This window comes from Montipora foliosa, chromosome 7, assembly GCF_036669935.1.
Source record: "Montipora foliosa isolate CH-2021 chromosome 7, ASM3666993v2, whole genome shotgun sequence".
Taxonomy (NCBI): Eukaryota; Metazoa; Cnidaria; class Anthozoa; order Scleractinia; family Acroporidae; genus Montipora; species Montipora foliosa.
The window spans coordinates 40,630,566-40,653,065 of record NC_090875.1 but is presented as its reverse complement, the minus strand read 5'-3'; the positions used below and the strand labels follow the sequence as shown (position 1 = coordinate 40,653,065).

The 22,500-nt window shown below is 38.1% G+C and overlaps 1 protein-coding gene, 1 long non-coding RNA gene and 1 pseudogene across 2 annotated transcripts; 1 reads left to right on the top strand and 2 right to left on the bottom strand.

Moving 5' to 3' along the window:
* LOC138010242 (uncharacterized) overlaps positions 1-4,596 on the bottom strand; it is a 9,135-nt pseudogene extending 4,539 nt beyond the window's left edge.
* A 2,882-nt stretch (positions 4,597-7,478) lies between these two features.
* On the bottom strand, positions 7,479-12,475 carry LOC138009514 (uncharacterized). The gene is made up of 5 exons (XR_011124419.1): positions 12,106-12,475; positions 11,551-11,692; positions 11,093-11,162; positions 9,585-9,773; positions 7,479-8,492 (listed from the first exon to the last, which is right to left on the bottom strand). It is a non-coding gene; the product is annotated as an uncharacterized lncRNA (long non-coding RNA).
* Positions 12,476-13,338: 863 nt separating this feature from the next.
* LOC138010241 (uncharacterized) lies at positions 13,339-16,958 on the top strand. Its single transcript, XM_068857176.1, has 3 exons — positions 13,339-13,367; positions 14,080-14,928; positions 16,436-16,958. The coding sequence occupies exons 1-3, from the start codon at positions 13,339-13,341 to the stop codon at positions 16,917-16,919; spliced, it is 1,362 nt and encodes a 453-aa protein (XP_068713277.1). The 3' UTR covers positions 16,920-16,958.
* The last annotated feature ends 5,542 nt before the right edge of the window (positions 16,959-22,500 follow it).

Below are 22,500 nucleotides of genomic sequence, written 5' to 3'. Positions count from 1 at the left end.
TGAACTCACAAAAGCAATCTCCAACAAGCAATCAATAAATACCTAACCTAAAAAATGAAATCAAATGAACACCTTGGTCAAATGAAAAAAAAATCAATACAGGGTTAGAGAAAACTGCTGTCCGGTTGTCCGGAACAAGTAGCTTTTACACCTTAGCAAGCACCTTTCTCTTTGCTTTCTCTGACCACGTGCCAGCAATGCAAGCTTTCTCCCATTCAATAAAATTAATCAACTAATCAACAACAGATGAGCTTAAAATCTGGTGCCTTTAGGTTGGTGGAGCCACGAAGAGATCTGTCCATGGGGAAGGACGCAACCATGGCAACCCTGCTAGCGGCCACCACCAAAAAAGGTAATGTCACACTGAAGCAATCAGTGAAATACTTACGAACCAGATACTTAACAAGAAGGGAGGGAGGATGAGGAAAGCTAAAATTTCCACAGGCAAAAATGGCCACGCCAGCAAGCAAGCAAATGCAAATGCAACCACAAGGAGCTCTTGCAATTTAAGTTTTGAGGGTTGCCCCACTCTGACTGGCTATACTTTAATTATAATTCCAATGTCTTCATAATCAGGATTCTAGATATTTAAAGACCTCGACCCTTTTTTTGTTAATTTTCAACAGTTGGGTTTCATAAATACATAAATTATTAAGAGAACTTGCAAAAAAGTCAAATGCAATTCACTAACTATGGAATCAATAGCAATTAGCATAAAGGCCATATTGATATAACCACTTATTATCTTTACAATGAAGTTATCATGTTAATTATGTTCAGTATTATATTTTTAACAAAAAATTACAGCCAAGTAACTCACCTAAAATAACCTTTTAAGGAGGCTCGAAAGAGTTTTCAGCACAGGCAATTCTAAAAGCTGCTCGCGTCAGCTCACGATTCAAAGTGGGTCACCAGAAATAAACAAATACCCCTAATTTCGCTCAACTTTCTTCTAATTCCTATACATGTATGTGGAACATAAATAGACATCTCCTATTCACAAAAACAACGAAAATTGTACGCAGACAGTTTAATGGTCACTTAAATCCGTTTGTGTTGGCCTGTAGCTTCACTCGCACGTGCACTCGAATGAACGGGTGACGCATGCATAAATGCCGATCTTGTAACCCCCTCATTTTTCCTCATTTTACTCACATATCTCTGCTTCCCGGACAGTGAGTTTTTTCCATTTTTTGCATGTTAGCTTAGATTAATTTAAAACGTTTGTCTTTCAAATTTAAAAAAAATTCTGTAGGTGAAAAAACAAATTAGTGACACATTTCAAAAAAACGTATTTTTCTGAAAAACTGACATAATACATATTTTGTTGAATTTAAATATTTTAGAGATTATTTCTAACATTATCTGAATGGGACGATTTCACCGTCCCGTTTTTCCAAAAAAGACAATATATCTTGATTTTAAGGCTCAAAGAAATGCCTTATATCATTGCCATGGTAACGTTATTTTGGAGGAAAATGTGATGTGAGAAATCTATGATGGGTACTTAATACCCTGGCCAAATGATTACCCAGCTGTCTCTAAAAACAGAATATGTTTATTTGTTTAAAAAAAGGAGAAACTATTTCGAGCCTCCTTAAGAAGAATAAAGCACGTTTTAAGACCAAGTTTCTCATGAAAACATTCAACTTGCTTGTTTTGAATGGGTCAAGTTTGATATAATAAAGGCAACAGTGATAATTACAGTAACAACAATAATAATAGTTTATTTCATAACATTAGCAGGATCCTGAATTACGGTGAAGTAAGCATTGTATTATAATAATTAGGCATAACCACAGAATCTAGCTGAAACAAGTGCTTCATCGCTAGGAAGTTCAGTTGGCTTGTTTTGTCTGATACTTAAAATCTTCGAACATGACTCACGTTTTTATGGTTAAATTTAAATTTTCCCTTGAGAATATTGGAAGACAAAGAAAACAAGATCACGCCGTGGAATTTACAGAATATATTTTAACACTAGCCAACTTCCTTACCATACGTCAATCCACAGCTATGATGTCACGTACATAACCACGGTTGTGGCTGTGGGATGTGGTCCGCACACATTCGCCAAACTGGCAGGGAAATTGTGTACTTTTCATCCTGAGTAAATAAAGCTTTGTATTAGCTCGTGTTGTGAAGTTTTGGAACACATAATGAACTGTACATGTTTCTGCAATGATCACGAGCCAGTCAAATAATTTAACCAAGCTCTTTCGATCTTGAGTCCATTCAATGATATTAAAACTTGCAGTGTCAATTTGAATAGGCTTACATGTATGTACCTGAATTTGTTACAGTATATAATATACCAACCACCAATTAAGCCATTAGATACTGACTTAAAAAGTTGCAGTATGTAATATACCGACCAGAAATTAAGCCATTAGATACTGGCTTAAAATGTTACAGTATATCATATACCGACCAGAAATTATGCCATTAGATACTGGCTTAAAATGTTACAGAATATAATATACCGAACACAAATTAAGCTATTAGATACTGGCTTAAAATGTTACAGCACATAATATACTGACCAGAAATTAAGCCATTAGATACTGGCTTAAAATGTTACAGTATATGAGCTAAAGTTTACACATCTGGACAATAATAGGTGTTTTCTGTACAACTGTTTGTTCTCATGAATGTAAAGTGTGTTTCAGAGAGATCTTAAGATTTCATTAACATTTTGGCGGGTACAAAGAATGTTTTATTTTAGCAAGCATGTCAGGATGGAGTCTCAGGTCTTAGTTTTCGAGATTAGGAGGGGGTCTTAGGTCTTACTTTTCGAGGCACCCATACTGTAACATTTTAAGCCAGTAAACAACAGCGTATTTCCAATCTAAAAAATACATACCAAGACATTTTAAACAAATAAACAACGGCGTAATTTGGATCCCAAACATTACATACCATAACATTTTAAGCCAGTGAACAATGGAATATTTCCGATCAAAAACCTTTACATACTGTGACAATTTAAGCCAGTAAACAAAGGCATAATCTGGATCCCAAACATTACATACTGTAACAATTTAAGCCAGTAAACAACAGCATAATTTGGATCCCAGACATTACATACTGTAACAATTTAAGCCAGTAAATAATGGCGTAATTTGGATTCCAAACATAATACATACTGTAACATTTTAAGCCAGTAAACAACGGCATATTTTCTATCTAAAACATCTATATACTGAGGAATTTTAAGCCAGTGAACAAGGCCGTAACTTATATCCCAAACATTACATACTGTAACAATTTAGGCCAGTGAACAACGGCGTAATTTGGATCCCAAAAATTACATACTGTAACAATTAAAGCCAGTGACCAACGGTGTATTTCCGATCACGAATATATACATACTGTAACTTTTTAAGCCAGTGAAAAACGGCATATTTACGATCGAAAAGATATACATACTGTAACATTATAAGCCAGTGAACAACAGCGTAATTTGGATCCCAAAGATTACATACTGTAACATTTTAAGCCAGTGAACAACGGCATATTTCCGATCGAAAACATATACATACTGTAACATTTTAAGCCAGTAAACAATGGCTTAATTTGTGATCGGTATATAATATATACTGTAACATTTTAAGCCAGTATCTAATGGCTTAATTTGTGGTCGGTATATAATATACAGTATACTGTAACATTTTAAGCCAGTATCTAATGGCTTAATTTCGGGTCAGTATAATTATTATATACTGTAACATTTTCAGCCAGTATCTAATGGCTTAATTTCTGGTCAGCATATAATTATATACTGTAACATTTTAAGCCAGCATCTAATGGCTTAATTTGTGGTCGGTACATTATATACTGTAACATTTTAAGCCAGCATCTAATGGCTTAATTTCGGGGTCGGTATATTTTATACTGTAACATTTTAAGCCAGTATTCAACGGCATATTTATAGTTACATTCGGTACATAGTTTGTTATACAGACCATAGTTAGTGGCTTAAAATGTTACAGTATATATACCGTGATATTAACATAATAAAAATCATGTCATTATATGTAGTGCCCTCCAATCACAACGCAAAAACCTTCCAAATCTCCGGCTGATGCAACGATCTGCCTCCTGTGTGCACAATATTTATGTTATTGCGCTGGCCGCAGTGAAGGCATCTCCCACTGGCTTCTGTTTCGCTTTTCGGAATGGTACAGATCTGTCCAACAAGCAAAGAGTGCCTTGTCAACAGAGCTGACACCAATCTATTTCTGCAGCAGGTCTTAACTTTCTAATGTGGTAGGCTTTCAGCTTCCATTTGATCTTAATTTTGCGGACCTTTGCTTTTTTGTTAGCGCCGGTAGATTCTTCCTCAAAATCAACGGGTAAATCATTGTAAGGTTGCTGCAAGGAATCGCTAGAGCTAGTTGGCACCAGTGGAGATGCTGTTGCGGAATCAGTCGCTTGTTGGATAGAGTAACGAACTGGAACACTTAGCTTTGACTTTCTAACAGCCTTTTCCCCTTTGAAACTAACAACATTCAACGTTTTCTTGGATAGAAAATCTCGTCAAGGAGGAATAATGCACCAATCAATGTCTTGCCCCAATGGGGGGAGTGCGGGCATATAGGGGCTACTGACAAGAAAACGTTGCCTGTGTCAGGGAAAATTGGATTTTTTTTTTACCAGGACATCCCCGAGCATCGGGATTGTTGACATCCTTGATCGAGGTGGACTGGGCCTGTTATTAACCTCTCATCACATGCTCCCAAAATGGCAGACGAGGTGCAAAGTTGAGACCTAAAGAATCTTCAAACTATCCACGCAGAAACATGCCATCTGTTAATGTGATCATTAGATAATGTAATATAGATGTTGATCATTTCTATATTTTGCATGACAATGCATTTTTTCAGATCCACTTTGCTTTTAATCCCCGATTCGCTCGATCAGTCCAGCGTGTGTTTATATCCGTCAAACCTGACAGTTTTTATTTTTGTTGTGACAAGGTTCTTGTGCAGTTTGAGAAGAGCAAAATAGTTTTTGTAACGACATCTCTACACGATTTGGAAAAAAAAAGTATTTGCTCTTGATGTCACTGTATCCATTCTTGTTGAGAAATACCATGCCGAATTTGGTGAAGCAGTGGACGTTGACCACTACACAGTTGTTATTTTCCTTTGATTTTGCACATTATAATGTAACATAATGAGTAGAAAAGAAAGGAAAACAAAAACTGAACCAAAGGCAAGGATAAAATTGAACCACAACATATATAAACAAATGAAACATATTACTGTCTTATGCTTGTTGAAATTTTAAGTGATATTTAAACAGAGGGCATATTTCTTGCTACAGGTATATGTTTGCTTCAGTTTCCTCTTACTTTAATAATATATAGCCTTAGAAATCAATTTTATTTTACTGTGATTTATACCTTTTGAAGGCTTAAAATTTTAATAAAGCAATGCTGATTTTGTGGTCTCAATATCAGTATCTTTTGTGTGCGGACATTTGACATGTTCAAACAGCTCTTGAGAGGGGATTATTGACACCCAAAAATTGAAAATGTCAATTTGCCCCTGGGTATGCTCGCACTCCCCATGTTGGGGCAAGACATTTAAGGGAGCTCAAGATTTTACGACGGCGACGGCAACAACAACGGCGCAAAACCATGATATCATTGGTTAAAAGTGCACAAATAATCGTGCTGCCCGTGCAGCACGGATTTTAGCAAATATGCTCGCGGTCCTCTGCATAACGACGACCTGAAATCACCAAATTTGAGGTTTTGACGACAACGTGACCAGGCAAAAGAAAATCTTTCATTCTCTATTTTCACTTTGTAACTGCTCGTACCAATTTATTTTTAGGAGACTTCGCCCAAATTGTAAGAAGTGAACGAGATAGAATAACCGCGAAAGAATTGTGATAAAGCAAAGTGATATTTCGAGGTGACGTTTTCGTTGAACCTACTGATAGGTGCATAACCGAGCATTTCCTCTGTTACGTAAATAGGGCCTAATATCATCGCAGACAGGCGTTGATTAAATTTCATTCTACACCATTTACAAAATCTCAAAAAGAAAATCGACATTCCAAAACACCATTTACCTTCCTGTAGCATCTTCCCTGGTCTCATAAAATCCATTTCAATTCAGCGATTCTGCTCAATATTTGAGCAGAGTTCAGGTTGTCAAAGCAGTACAAACACGAAACGCTTTCGTCGCTTTAAGACCTTCAATCCTCCTTTTCCACTGCAGCTTAATCTTTAGGGCTATATCTTTCTATTTTGAGCTCGGTAGAGGTATTAAGAGGAGGAAAAAGTTAGATTGATAGCACACGACAGACGATTGCCGGAAATGACCAATTGGCCAATCAGAACGCGCATTTTATCCCAGATTGAGCTTGACTTTGAATCTCCCCTAAAAGACTAACCGCAAGTGATCACCGCAAGATCGAAGTCCATGCGTCGTCGACCAATGAATGAGACTGTTGATGACATTCCTGTCAATCATCCCGAAAGGGAATATAAAAACAGCCCGCTTTCCGATACAGTCAAAACCTCCAGAGCTCGAGTACACCGAGGAGTGCCCTTGTTGTGGAGACCCTCAGAGCTGAAAATTGAACTATCTGTCTGAACTATCTTTAAACAAACAATCAAGACGTTCAACCGATTCGTAAAATTAACAACATTCGAAGAAATTTCGTGGGGATAATATGGCCCGCTTGTATAGGTATAGTAGGAGTTTTTATTCTCGTGGTACTAATGCCCGTACTTCCTATTTTACAGAACTTCTGTGGATCACATTGCAACAGTTTTGTCAAACTGTATGTATGTGTCCTAGTTAAGTGGTGTTGTGTTGTGTTGATGTTTGCTCAATCCTGAGGCCAGAGGTTTTCGGATCGAAAAAAACATATCGTTTTCCCGAGATATTTTACGTGTGCTCGCGAGCTCCCGGGAAAGTGTGAATAACAATGGGTGGCGTTGGAGGGAGCACTTCTAACACCAAGTCATGAGAAAAAAAATCACAGACAAGGAACAGTATTGACTGAAATGAGAAGATGCGAGGTAATTGAACGTTACAGATTGTCACCTGAAAGAAGTGAGTGCGTTATTTCCAAGTTTGAAGAACCACATTGAGAAGCATAGGCGCAACATGAACAACCGGCGAAATTTATTATTTTCCGCTAGATCCGGCGGAGGTTCAGGTGGGTAATTTTCCTTTTTTCTATGTTCTGACCACTGTCACTTTCAACGTCTTTGTGGATTAAGAGGCCCCTTTCGAGTCTGGTCAGGGATTCAACTGTTTTCAATCAGTTTTAGGTCCAGATAGCCTTACAGTACTTTGCAAGTGGAAGTTTCTTGACAGTCGTCTCATACACCAGGGGAATCTCCATGGCCAGGCGCTAGTCGCTGTGTTCACTCCGTTGCTCAGTGTTTAAAGTGTATTGCTAGCGAGTGGATAATCTTTCCCTCATCAAGAGAAGAAATGAATGTAATCATTGATATTAAGCGTTTTACCATAATTTTACAAAGGTACTAATTGACTTGTAAAGTATTTAAACTCTACTAGTATACTAGTACTGCACACGATCATTAGAGAGCATTCCATTTTCATTTATACTATCTATTTCGTATTTGTAATTTAGACCTAAATTCAAACGTTTTTTCCATTCGGGTAGGAATATTCCCAAAAAACAGGGGTAAAAAGAACACATAACAGTATATTTTCGGAGAAAACGAGTTTTCCTGAATGCTGTTCTCTCTGCGGTCCGCATCGCGTGGTTCCTCTGTCATATGAATTGACACAATAAACAGTGATGTTCGAATATGATTAAAGAGTATGTTCCAAAAATGTTGATTCATATTCTGATACACACATTTAACTGTTAATCACTTCAAGTTTAAGAGCCGTAGTTTATTGGGTCCGCCGCCTTAACTACTGTGATCTTTTATAGGAAACTATGACTAAATTTCAGTCTGTTGGAGCTTTCCCCGAGATATATGGGGGCGATCGACGGCACGCTCATCCCAATCGGCGCACCAGCAAAAGAGGTATACCTTTACGTTTGTCACAAGGTGTTTCATGCCATCCATCAACGAGATGGCAGTCTGCGATGAGGAAATGCGATTCACAAACCTTGTGGCCAAGTGGCATGGTTCGATCAGTCTACGACTCAGCCATATGCAGATTCACATGAAAAAGAAACAGCAGGAAGGATGGTTTCTTGGGGAAAGAGGTACACCCTACAGAGATATCTTACAAAGTGTCGAGTGCATTGGAAGAAAATTATCAAAGGAGCCACACGAGGACAAGAAATATGAAAAAAAGATACTTTGCTTTCGGTGTCTTGATATATCTTGGGGATGATGCAGTTCTCCCCACGTCGCTGTTGCGACAGTGGTACTGCATTTCAATTAAGATGTGCATCCTAGACAATATCCAGCTTCCAGATTGGCTCCATGTTATGCAGCTTAATGGCAGTGATGACAGGCCCATGTCTTGATCTGCACAACACTGTGAGTTAGGTGTTGCCAAAAGTCAAAAACTTATCCAATAACTGTTTTTTTGAATGTAAATGCTAATGCCCATTACTCACTTTAATACTTTAACTTCCACAAAACAAACAAGAAATAAATAGTTTTATATTTTACAATTTATTTCTCATTTAAGCATGGTTTTCAGTTCTTTTATGTAACTAAGGAGGTTCCAAACAGTTTCAACCACAAAATAAACTCCTATCAGCTGTTTGCAAGGTTAGGCACCACACTTCTTCATGTAACAGCAGTATTTGGGTCCCATGTAAAACACCATTTATTGCTCAACAAGATGCGTTCATTATTATTAAATTATTATTATTATTATTATTATTATTATTATTATTATTATTATTATTATTATTATTATTATAATTATTATTATTGTTTTTGACACTTATTGACAAAAAGCAACAATGCTATATAAGAAAAAAAACTGATAAATCCAGCCATTAGAGCAACATATTTTATCTTTTGTCATAGAAATAAGATTTGGGGTAGCCCAGACTTAATAAAGTTTGATTTTATTTTTTTTTGTTTGTTCACTTCAATTTCAAGTAGCCAGTTGTTAATTGCTTATATGTAGAGAGATTTACAACTGTACCCATTATTATTATTATTATTATTATTATTATTATTATTATTATTATTATTATTATTATTATTATTATTATTAATTTAATCTTGGGTAACTGGTTACTATGACCACTGGAAAGCCTCCCTCCTTCAATCACTTACAATCAATTGATCAGCATAAACTCAACTGCCCTCTACAGAGATAATAATAAATATGACATGACGAATGCTTCAAATGTTATGATATGGTATCGCATTGAGTCACAACTTCACTTTTGAAAAGCGTGGAAAAGTTTTTAGCGACCTCAACATAAATATTTGACTGTACTAATGAACAATATATTGCACAGCATAACTGAGCTGCACAAGTTAAAATGCCACACTTCCTATACCAAATGCTGAATTATTGTTGGGAGGAAATAAAGAAATATCACAAAAACAGCTGGCAATTATCAGGGAAAAGCCATGATTAAATCACAATGATTATCATTATTACCTCTTTGTTCTTTGCCATTCAGATCCTCAATTTCAACTTCCAGTTGCTTTCTTTTCATTCTATAGTAACTGGTTGCCACCTCAAAGTGCTGAAAGTGCTAAGCCTACTATCTGATTGAAAAACATGGCCACTTGTGTGGAATAAATTTACCATTGCCTCCAACTGAGCATCTGAAAGATTTTTCTTTCTCTGTTTGTTGCATGGGACATGTCATACAATTTGCAAAATAAAACAAGAAAGTAAATCAGCCACTATTCAAAATTATGTTGTATGAGCCCTGCACAGTCTACTAGTGCATGTCTACATGTTTAATTAACAAAATTTTACCCACCACAATAATTTCTTAAAGGCTTTCAAATAATGGAAATAAAAAAGATGTAGCTATTACCTAAATACTCAAACTTTGATCTCAAGCCACATATGTCTCAGCTTCAAGCTCATTTGGGCATGACGGTTTTACAAGCAGCAAAGTTATAAAAATGTAATAGGTCAGTTAGCACCATCTTTTATTAATCTCATAACTTATAAACAAGGTAAAGCCCAATGACTAAAAAATATTGTGCAAAAGTACATGCACCTTTCACGGTTACAGTTGACTAAATTCAAGGATATTATACTCTCTGACAGGGAAAAATATTATACAAGGGGGTCATTTCTTGAAAGTTCCAAAACTTTTGAAGCATTTTTCAGACCAAAGATATCACACTGAATGTCAAACCGATCAACCCCTTTTAAACAGTCATGAAACTTAGCAATTGTGTTGTGTTGCCCTGTTGAAAGACCTGCTCTCAGAAATGAGCCCCTGTAGAGAGAAAACATGCCTTAAATATATTTTTTTTCAAGATACCTGTAAATCCTCTCACTAGAAAGAAGGATTTTTGCATGGCACAGATGAAGTGTTGCTGCCATCATTTTCATTCTGAATATTAACGAGGGAAGGGGAGATGGTACACTGTAATAGTGACCATCAACTAGGGAAGAAGACTTTCAAGGAGAGGTTAACACATTTTTCTCTTTACAAGAGTATAAAAAGCATGAAAGTGGCAGTATAAGTCGCTTAAGCAACAAAATTAAACTAAGAAAAATTAATAATTCACACTAAAATTAAATAGCAGTACATTTTGTTCCTATTGAATGTTAGTTCATTCACTGTGAGACCTTTCTCCAATATTTTAAATGCCGTTAAACATATGATTTTTTGGTTTATTATCAGCATTTGAATGCAGTTGATTTAAACAACTTTTCAATGCAAAACAGCAATGCAATAACAAACTAAAGCATAATAGGGAGCTTAAAGCAAGCACGTTTTTGAGCCCCAGTGAGCTATTTTCACTTTTAACTTGTCCTCACACAACCACATTCACATTGCTGAGTATCTTTTCTCCATTAGAGATGAGTAGTATAAAAAGCTGGGAGACAACACAGTCCGGGCACGCAAAATGTTCTCTTCCAGTTGCCGTCCACATCTCAAAAACATTGCATACTTAAGCTCCCCAATATACAATTACCTCAATCATGACACAGTCTTGGCTACAGCTGGCCATCACATGTCATCACATGTCTCTATCCATACAGTTTCTGTTAAACACAAAAAAGCAAGGTGCCGTTACATTACTGTTCTACAACCTGACTCCTCAATCCAGCCACACATAGGTTGAAGAAAAATTTGAAATGGTGTTGTGATCTACAACATTGCTGATTCAAGCATATTTGAACAAGGAAGAGAAAAATGAAGTCAAAATATAAATATATACATGAAATCTAGATATGCATCGATCATATCAACATAGTTATAAGACAGTGTATACAGTCATTAATTTCAATTCTGGTCATTCTTAGGCATCTCTATTTTAATTGCATTATTAATACTGCTAACATTAATAATTTTATTTTAAATTAGTTTGTATATTTGTATGCTTGATTCTATTATTGTCACAAAAATCCTATTAAGAAATTGCAATATTACCAAGAGTGCCAGTTCCACCAGTTAATTGCCCATATTGTATGCTTGGGGGCCTGGAGGACAATTAAGTACATGTAACTTGCCTCTCTGAAAATCTCGTTGACAGTATTGGAGCAGTGGGGTTTTTGAGACCTTCACTGAATTCCTGCAATGTAAAGTTATTTGACATTGTTTTAATCAAGCAATAGAAATGATGTATCACAAAAACACAACTACTGATCATTGATTGTTTTTGTTGCTCTTACCTGAGCTTCATCTGGTAATTAGCTCCCATTACCAGTGACTTATTTATTTATTTATTTATTTATTTATTTTTATTACAACTTAATGGAAACAACTATATACATGTATTAAATATTAATTATTAAACAAGAAAAAAATCAATTGTAAGGAAAATAGTAAGAAACCATAGGGATAATCTGTAAAAGAGTAATCAACACTCCATACTAGACAGATCACCGAGAAGCTGAGCAAAAAGTTTTTAACAACATGTTTAAAACTTGCCAGAGAAGGGGCTAATCTAAGCTCTAATGGCAAAGAATTCCATTTAAGACTCACCTACAATTCTATTACAATAGCTTGTCAATTCCCTGGCGGGTCTGCCTTTCCTTTAGTCCTTCCTTTTCACAGAGGAGGTTAGATTTTCCTGACGTTTCTTCACGTGCATTTTTTTCCAAATTAGCAAACCTGGCCCCAGTTGTTCAAAAGGTGGATAACGCTATCCACCGGATAAATCACTATCCATTGGGGATAACGCAATTGGTTTTGCTAGCCCCAGTTGTTCAAACGATAGACAGCACTATCCACCGGATAAATCACTATCCAGCCGGTAAACACTAGCAAAAAACCAATTGAGTTATCCAATGGATAGTGATTTATGCGGTGGATAGCGCTACAATTTATCTTCAGTGGTTGGGGTGATCCTCACCTTGACTGCATTGTGTGACCTGCGTCATTTCCGCTTCTAATCCATTCTAATTTGTTCCCAGGATCTCTCTTCTCTGCCTCCTTCCTCAATCACAAAGAGACCCTGGGAACGAGGTTGAAATGTTTCTTTGTTTTGAGGGTCCGGTGGTTTCCTGTTTTCTGTGTTGGTTGTGTTGCCTCGGAAGTTGATAGTTAACAACTATTCACTGAAGTCATAGTGCTGAAGTGGAGGTGGCTAGTGGTGGATATTTACCGAAGCGGCGAGGTAAATATCCACCAGTAGCCACCGACGCTGAGGTGAATAGTTGTTTCAGTATAAACTAAAACAGTGAGATAATACAGCACAAAAAGACGATTTTAACTCATTTATTCCTGCAAAGATTAGGAAATTTTTGGGAGCAAATTCCGCGCGAATTGTCGAAGGTGAATACTTAACAACTATTCACCGAAGTGGAGGTGGCTAGCGGCGGATAATTACCGAGCCGCGAAGCGGCGAGGTAAATATCCAACGCTACCCACCGCCACTGAGGTGAATAGTTGTTTTAGCATGTACTAAAACAGTGAGATAATATACACCACAAAAAAATACTTTGGATGTTTTCTTCACTTGTCACGGATGCAAATCGGGACGCCATTTTTTCCTTAGTTGCTCGAAGGTAAATAACACAGGATATCCGGAGTTTGACGAGCCAGTCAGCGCGCGAGTTCAACGCTATCCACTGTTTTAGTATATACTAACAAAGGATATCCGGAGTTTGAGTAGCCAATCAGCTCGGGCGTTCAACGCTATCCACTGTTTTAGTACATACTAATAACAGTCACACTGGCGAGACTTGAAAGTTTAATTTCTAAGAACCCGTCGGCATGGAGGTGAGGCATCCCAGTTTGGTGAGGTACCTTGCCTACCCGTACTCAAAAAAAGCGAGAGCGAGCCTTCATTTTTAGCGGCATCTTTCCAGTTATGTGGTTTAATGTTGACTTATTTAATCCAAAACGTCGGCTCCAAAGAATAGGCCTAGAAGCAGCAAATCAACTATTATGCATGATTATAGGACACCATACGTCGATGGTTTTGTCGTATTCTTTGGCATTTTCTTCAAGGAAACTGTTTCCCTCGACGTTTTGAAGTGAATTCGGCGGAAAAGCTCGCCAGGCCTGTAACGGCTGGTAGCCATATTCTTTTGGCGGGCTTTAGCAGAATGTTCAAACTAAAGATTAATGCCCGGATAAACATCACCTCAGTCAGGCGGGGTACCCTATCTTCAGCATTCACATGGAGAAAACTCACTCCACCCTAAGCGGGTTACCCGTCCCGGCTGACCGGGCAACGAGACAGTAGTGTCTCCCAAATTTTTAAACTAGACATCCCTAATAGAGAAAAGATACTTAGCAATGTGCTGTGTGAAGACAAGTTAAAAGGGAAAACAGCTTACTTCCGGTTGTCGTCCCCATCTCAAAAACGCGAGTGCCTTTGCTCCCCAACACCGCAGAAAAACGCTGGTGCATGCTTACGTAATACCACTAAGTAGCTCTAAGAAGCCTTCCTAAATCTTCTCAAGTTAATCCGTAAGCTTTCTCACAGGAGAATTTCATTTTATTTCACAGTCTCTCTGATCTTGCGAATCTACCTGACGAAGGTTTCATCATAACTGAGGGAGGGGATGGTGGACACTCTACCGAACCGATCCTCCCTGCTGATGCAGCTACTTATCAGACCAGTGGCTTGAACCACACTGGAGCAAATGCTGCCGCGGACTCAATTTACTCTGGTGACGGAGGCGCTTGGCAGGCGATGGAACAAAGCCAACTTATGGGGGCAGGTGCTTACCAAGCCAACGGGCTGAGTGACGCTGTTGTGGGAGGAGCTGTGCAGAATCAAACCAGTGAGCTTATTGGAGGCCCAAACAACGGGCTTTGGCAGAGTCACACTGCTGAGAGAGGCGGAAGAATGAGCGACTGGCACCTGGCTGACCTGACTGTTGACCAAACCAGCGAAAGGGACTATCCCAGTGTGATGGGGCTCGGAGCCCATCACCTCAGCCATAATGGACACGCAGCATCGGATAACGTATTCAGTGTTCCCTCTGGTGAAGGTGCCCAGCAGATCAACGGGTTACCTCCAAACTATGAAGAGGAGCCTGTTACTGAAGAGGCCAATGGATCAAGCGCCCACAGAGTAGAACGTGCGTGGCAGGCACGTGAAATGATCTTCCTTGATCATCCTAATGGAGGCAACTGTCGTCCGCATGGGACAGCTGCAAGAGAGGCTCTGCCCTTCCCCATCCAGGAAGGTGTGACATGCTCACCTGTGCAGGAACAAGGTGACGGATATGCAGCACCACAGGCGCCAATTCTACTTCCTGAGGTCCTGCCAGGTGAAGCCAATTTAATCTCTCCCACAGTGCATCGCTGCAGCACAGAAGAGATAAAACAATGGAAGCAACAACTTACGAGGCAAGTGAAACGTTTGAATTACCAATAATAATAGTAATAACAAGTAAAGAAATAAATATAGTATGACGCGTCGAACGCTGTTCGGTTTTTGTTAAGTAGGTGGTAAGATAAAAATTAGCATGCATCGTATACAAGTAAGGAGCGAACTTGTAAAGAATCTTTAACATCACTGAGGAAGAAAGACACAATTGATCCTATCACTTAACTAGACAATTTAAGCAACTGTTACTTTATACTCAGGCACTCAGGCACCTGAAACATTCAGGCGACTTTAACTGGGTTCGTCGTCTATTACCCGCACTTCAAATAATCATTTCTGTTATTCTTCATTCCTTTCACGGAAATTGTGAGCCCTGCAACAAGTTGACCTGCTCTTAACTGTGTGCCTTCATAGCTAAGTTGGTAGAGCATTGCACAGGCATCCCAGAGGTCATAGATTAGTATCCTGTTGAAGCCACCCGAATTTCTGAGGTGTTTTAAGAGAGAATTGCTTAAATTGTCCAATCAAGTCCGAGAATCATTTCTCAATTTCGTCTGTAACCCGCGCTGCACTTCAAATACCAACCCGTTCTCGCCCTTGAATTATTCGCGATTATCCTGAATAGTTAATTTGCTTTGAATTCACTATTATCGCGAATTTAGAAAACTGAAACCTTGATGTGGATTATGGGAAATGGTCATATATTTTTTTAAAGAGACAAACCAAGTGTATGGACAAAGGACTCGAACCTGGGAATGTTCATTGTTAACCCGTCACCTAACCACTACACCACCACACCGCTAGCTGTTCATGGACATTATTTTAAACACTTTTTGATAATGCTTTCTTATCACTCGCCAACAAACAACATTAAACACTACAATAGGTCGATTTCCAAAGTTCACGACAAAGCTAAACATTTTTAAATCAACGATTAGGCCTAAATTATTAATTTAGCTTAGGCCTAATAACGCAGTAGCGATATTTTATGGTAGACTTAAATAATTTTTTTTTTCTAATATAGAAAGGGAAGGTCTTGATCTTTAGTGGTAAAGAGGAAAGAAGCGGTTCCTATCTAGTAGAAACTTTGGGTTCAATTCCAATCCACGGATATGATTGTTTTATTTTTCTCTGCTACCGCAAGTCCTGGGACACAGTCTCCAGTCTTCGAAATTCGCGATGATGGTGAATTCACAGCAAATTCACAATTCAGAATAATGGCGAATTTATGGGCGTGAACGTGTTGCAAATACACATTTCTTTCATGAATCTTCATCTTTAGTTAAGGACTGGAGTTTGGGGGACAATTTGTGACTATCGTTGTCTGTATTCCCCGACGCGAGTCACGTTGAGGTTGGGGCGGAGCTAGAGAAAGGGAACGCTTATCATAATCGTCGTTCATCTAACTGATTAAACCTTAGGAACTCAGGGAAAATTACCTTCCATTTTCTTGGTCATGACTAATGGAAAAGTCTTGAAGTGATGGGGCTTTTTATTGATATCTAAAAAAAAATGATCATGTTGCAGGTCAAACCCGAAGGAGGCTCGAAAAAAGAATAATGCACGCAACTCATCATTCACTTTTAAAATAACCGAGGTTGATCAACATCGCGAAAACGAAACACCAATCTTTACTGATGCAGTGTACAATGATCACCAGGAGAAGCTGTTTGGCATAAGGATTCACCCCAAGGGCGTAGGCAGTGGAACAGGCAGATATGTGGCACTGTTCATTCATTTGATAAAAGGAGACTTCGATAATTCCCTAGTTTGGCCTTTTGCTGGGACCGTCACTGTTAGCGTCCTAGATCAGAGTGATTCCAGACCCCGTCGCGACATCACTCAGACCATACAAGCAAATTCTGACGTGCCGGCGCCCTTCCAACAGCCTGGTGAAACCATTTGCCGCACTGGGTATGGCTATGAATGGTTCGCTCCAATCGAGGAGTTCTTTGGTTCTCGATATGTGAACGACGATGCATTGTTGTTAAAAATAGAGTTTTCGGGGTAATGATAGATACACCTACAAGGTAGTGCCGTCAATATTTTTCTCAAAGAGATTTCATTTCGCTATAGAACGCACGAACATCGCGCCTAAGACGATGCAAATATGTGTGAAAAGATAAGTAGATTTAACTGATTGATACACTTCGTCCCCGTCGCGACCTCACTCAGATCATACAAGCAAATCCTGACGTGCCGGCTTTCCAACAGCCTGGTGAAACCATTTGCTGCATCGGGTATGGCTATGAATGGTTCGCTCCAATCGAGGAGTTCTTTGGTCCTCGATATGTGAAAGACGATGCATTGTTGTTAAAAATAGAGTTTTCGGGTAATGATAGATACACCTACAAGGTAATGCCGTCAATATTTTTCTCAAAGAGATTTGATTTTGCTATAGATCGCACGAGCTTCTTGCCTAAGACGATGCAAATATGTCTGAAAAGATAAGTAGATTGAACTGATTGATACATTTCGTGGATGTTTACATGGAGAGAGGTGAATGGCTCAGGCATGCAAAAATTTGTATTCGGTCCGTACGTAAGGGTGTTTCTGCTGATAACATCTTCCTAGCTAGGATATGCGCTTTGTAAACCACTTTTAATTTACGAAATCCCGTTGAAAGGGACAAAAACGAAGATGGCCGCGGACAAATATGCTTTAATATCTGTTTCCAATTACAAACTCTTACCCGGACCGAAATCAGTGCATGTCAGCCATGTGACAATAGTTTGCTTTCTGGTGTCTTTCAATGCAGAATTCACTTTTGGCCATGTAAACAGCCCCATAATCGATGATAAATGAAGTTTGTCTGTCTAAAAGAGATTTAGCAGCATATAGTCAATTGTCCTTACACCTTGAATTGTGACTTCGCCAGTTCAGATTTCAAAGTACATCGGCTGTTCAAATACGACATAGTCAGGGTTTTAGATATTTAAATGTCACAATGGAATCTCAGAAACAGATCATTGGTGACTCAATAATTAAGTATGTTTTTTCTTCACATTTCATGCCAATAACCATTAACTTTATTTGTTTTACCCATGATTATACCCAGATTATTAGAACGCTTTTTCTTGTTTTCTCCATACAGTAGTACAACACACACTATTACAAATGAATAGAATAGAACACTGAATGGAGAAAAGCATGGTATAGTAAACTAGTTAGTGCCCTAAATATTAAATTAATATTATTGCTCATTATATCTAAGAAGAGCAGCAGAGCTAAACTGCGGAACGCTGTCCGTTGACCTAATTATAAGGCCCAGATGTGTAGATTTGTAAATTTGTAGATTTGTAGATTTTGTCCTCTGATATTTTGCTCGCAGAGAATGATTTTTTTAACATATTCTCAGGTGTTTGGTCATCTAGCTATTGACGTTTTCGTAAGATTACCAATTTTCTTGTGTTTTTCAATGAACGTTTTATCTTTTGAAACAGTAGTCATTTTGCGTTTTTAAACAAATCATTTCTGCGCACTTTTCCAAATTTTTATAATGTAATTTTTTGCAGAAAAAGCTGGTAACTTTATGAAAACAAATTCACTGCGTGGATTAAATCTGTTTAAAAGACCTTTTTTGTGTGCACGCGGCGCCATAAACTTTCACGAGTGTGTTTCTCCAAACGCCCGTAATTAAAAGGTTTCAACGCTTGTTCAATATGCATTTACTTTATTGTTGAATCAAATATCGAGGGCTTTTAATTTGAAAAGGTTGTTTGGTATGGCCGGAAGTACAGAAAATACTGAAAGAGTTTAGACCCAAATTTAGACTGATTAAAGTCTCACACAACATTGGTTCAACATATTGAATAGCGTTGAAGCAGTTTGAACCTTTGTAGAAATCTGGTCATCTGGCTCAGTCTCATCTCTCATGGATGGGAGAGCCTGGAGTACTGTTTCTAGTTCCTTGCAATCAATGCGTTGGCGTTAACGAGATGTTTGAAAGTACTCTGGAAATTTGACTTTGTTTTTGCCCTCGTCTTTTACCCAACTTTCAGTCATCGTCCGCTCAAAACCTTTGTTGAACGAAATCGGTCACTGAGTGTTGGACAAAGTAACAACGTCACCAACAGAGTCGAGGGATAAGCCCTTTACTGCGCCAACCTGTCAAACACGGAATCTTGACCGAAAGCGTTTCATCTTCAATTACCGGCGAAGTGAGACACCGGTATGCTCACACAAACTCTGGAATGTATTGGCCACATTTTGAAAGGGCGTCTCCTTAGCGTCAATTATGGACCGAATGAAATATATATGGCAATCAAGCAGCGTAGCGTGCCTCCTTAACATTAGTAAAATTACGGGAATGTTTGGTGAAAAATGCGGCTATTAAGGCTAACTGGCACAATTTGGAGAGAGGAAGCATTTTTTGTATGTAAAGGTACTTTATTCCAATTATCGGCTGTGGCAAATCTAACTAAATCTAATTCGTTCTTGGCCGAGGAATATAAACAGATTTTGGTTTGATCTTGCACGTGTGCAATATCGATGGGCCTCTCTGATGTTTGTGAAATAGGAGTCATAAATATTAGGAAGCAAGTTATTTTGATGTTTGTATACAAGCTCACCCATTTGTAATTTAGTAATTTGAAATATGTTTACCGTAGTATACCTAATCTAGTAAACAGGGGTCTGCTGTGATCTCGCCAGCCTTATTGTGTTATAATCCTTAGTACTCTTTTCTGTAGCAGTAGTAAACAGTTTAATTTAGTAAGGTGGGTACGTCCCCATGAGACAGTACAATACGACAGTGTGAATAAATTAAACTATAATATGAACATTTAAAAATATTCAAGGGACTACCAGCTTTGTAAATAATACCAAGACATAGATCTTCAAGAAGTTTCCCCTTTTTCCAGCTGGTTGGGACAAAATAGTGTTTTCCAGCCGCTTTCCCTATTAAACTTCTTCATTTCTGCCTCGTAAAAAGTGGCATTTTCTCCACCAGAGAGCACCTAATACTTTTACCTTTCGGAAAAATTTGCCTCAGTTTTGTATAAGAAATCTCACCAGAGTTTGAATCAACAACAGCACAAATCGCACCCTGCTTGGCAAAGTTTCGCTTTTTGTACAACGAATTCGGATCCGGATTAATAAGAAAACTGTCTTTCCCTTGAATGATGTATTCTTCGACTCTTAAAAAAGCAATAGCAACAAAAAGAAAAACAAGAGCTCTTTTTAATTTCTTCAAACAGATGACTTGATTTTACACAATTATGCCATAAGCCTAAGCCGGATCGAACGATGTAAGTTTACTAAAGGTTAAAATTTACCTCTTTACAATTTGATCTTTCAGCATAATCGTTCCAACATTTCAGCCACAGCCGTAGCTCATCATTTTTTAATACCGATGACCTTCTGGCACTTAAAGAAGAACCAGGAATGTAACTTTCCGCACTTCGATCGTTCATTTTCTCCTTTCCTCCTCAAAAATACTGTATGTTTATCCTAAAACGCCTCGGTGTCATGTTCGGCCGCTAACTCGACCCAGGTTAGCCGCCATTTATGAATTCGCTGTATGGCCAAAGGGATTCTGTTTTATGTTTGCCGTACTTGCAACGGAAATATGACAAGTAACAACCATCCTTTGGATTTATTTGGTAAAAAGGCAATTAGGGAAGGAATCGTAAGGGATTGAGAAGAGTTTTCTGGTTTGAAAATTTCTGTCGATTATGGTTTATTAGCATCGCGAACATGTACACGTTACTGTTACGACATTTCAGGAGTTTGTGAAGACGGTAGTTCATTCGAACAGAGTCGGTTATCCGATCTAAAAGATGGAAGTCTGTGGAGCAGAGCCCGTCCTTCACCGGGTGTGGGACGTGAGAAAAAAAGGACCAAGGTCAGCTGGTTATATGTTACGTAGGATTTTTGATTAAGCTCGATTCATGTGTTTGCAGTGTGATTATTATTCATCAGTTTAACGCAAAGCCTTGACTACGTATCGATTTTGAATATGGCCGTGGTGAGGAAGACAAGATTAAGCCAATAGCTGACCTGGTTATCCCGTACTTTTTTGTTACATTCTCTTATTGCAATAATGAATTTTGTAAAGACATTTTCTTTGTGCAATGTCGCATTAAAGTTGAAAGTTGATTCCTTCCATGCAAATCATACAACTAAGCTTGATACAAAGGGCTTCAGTTGAGAGCAGCCCCTGGTGAAAAGTGGGGATATAAGGGGGATGGGGGGCTATCCAAAAAATGGATAAATCCCTGTCAAGTTTAAATCTCAAGAGATCTTGATAACCTGCATCTTCTGGATAGCTTCTGGTCCAGAGGAGAGCTTGAAGGATTCTCCTGTTGGTACACAGCTTCTGAAAAACAACTTTTGGGTTCTCAGTGTTCAAAGGATTATTATGGCCACAGTAAATTGGGTGGCTATTAGTTAACTTTCACATGGCTGTTTTGGGCTACAATAGTATATAATTTATTAAACTGGTAAATTGTAGGGTCAGAAGAGCTTAGCCAATAACCTATTCTTTGACAGGCATCAATACTTGGGCTCATACTTGAGGGATCCTGTTACATGCTAAATTGTCTTCATGTTACATTGATTGCATACAGTGTTATGTTCAGTCAATTGAAGAGAAATCAACATAATTCAGACTGTCCCTGCTATCACCAGAAAAAAAAAACAAGCCCCATGAGCATTTTGGACTATTTTGCCAGATGCATCCAAAAGGCAAAGGTTTGGTTGAATCTGCTACAATGGCCAAGTGCTTAATAGAAAACTGCCTTCTGGAAGTGCTCCTCTTGAGATAAAGCAACCGATCAAAAAGTTATATTTTGTTGTGTCATTTAAGCAATAGAGGACGTTTTCCATGTTTACATAGCCTCATCTAAACAAAAGGGGCAGTTGGGAGAATTCTCTACAGTTATGCAAACTCGAGACACAGTCGAGGGTTTGCATAACTTTCGAGCCCTCTCCCAACTCCCCTTAATTGTGTTGAGATGAGGCTATGTAAACACAGATAAAAGTCCTCTATTGCTTTTACAAGAAAATTCTGAAAAATAATTAATTTGATAAATGAAGGAAAATACTGTTTTTTTTACTTCTTGATTGAAACAGATTTTCGTGATATACCCTCTTATTTCCTACCAGCCAATCAAAACGTGCGTCTGACAACACGCAACCAATCAACATTTGTGTAATGTCACAGCCGTGTTTACATACTCTCATCTAAACACAGCAATTGACCAATGGGAGTGCGTATACTATCGGACCTAATTATTTTATAATTTATAATATGCAATGATATTCACATGCAAAATACAGTGTACCTGTCATTGGCAATAATATGATAACTTTTAGAACAACAAAGTTAGTCTTTTATCTTATTACTTTCAATCATTTCGCTCAAACCAACAAACTGAAGATGAAGACCATGAATGATAATTTATTTGTGCCCAATCAGTGTTAAAATTCACATTAAAATTATTAATGATATTTTATATCATGTTTAAACTGAATAAAACACTGAATACATCAAATAACTGTCAACAATGATGAATAGTGGAGCAAAACCTCAGTAGATTTTGAAACATTGTGATGGAAGACATGGTCTTTAGAAATGCAGTTAAGGCAGT

Bases quoted from the DNA above. Each gene is read 5' to 3' on its own strand.
- LOC138010241 (XM_068857176.1), top strand. From the start codon at position 13,339: ATGGAGGTGAGGCATCCCAGTTTGGTGAG. The intron at 13,368-14,079 runs GTACCTTGCCTA...TTTATTTCACAG, and splicing joins AGGCATCCCAGTTTGGTGAG to TCTCTCTGATCTTGCGAATC. The intron at 14,929-16,435 runs GCAAGTGAAACG...ATCATGTTGCAG, and splicing joins TGGAAGCAACAACTTACGAG to GTCAAACCCGAAGGAGGCTC.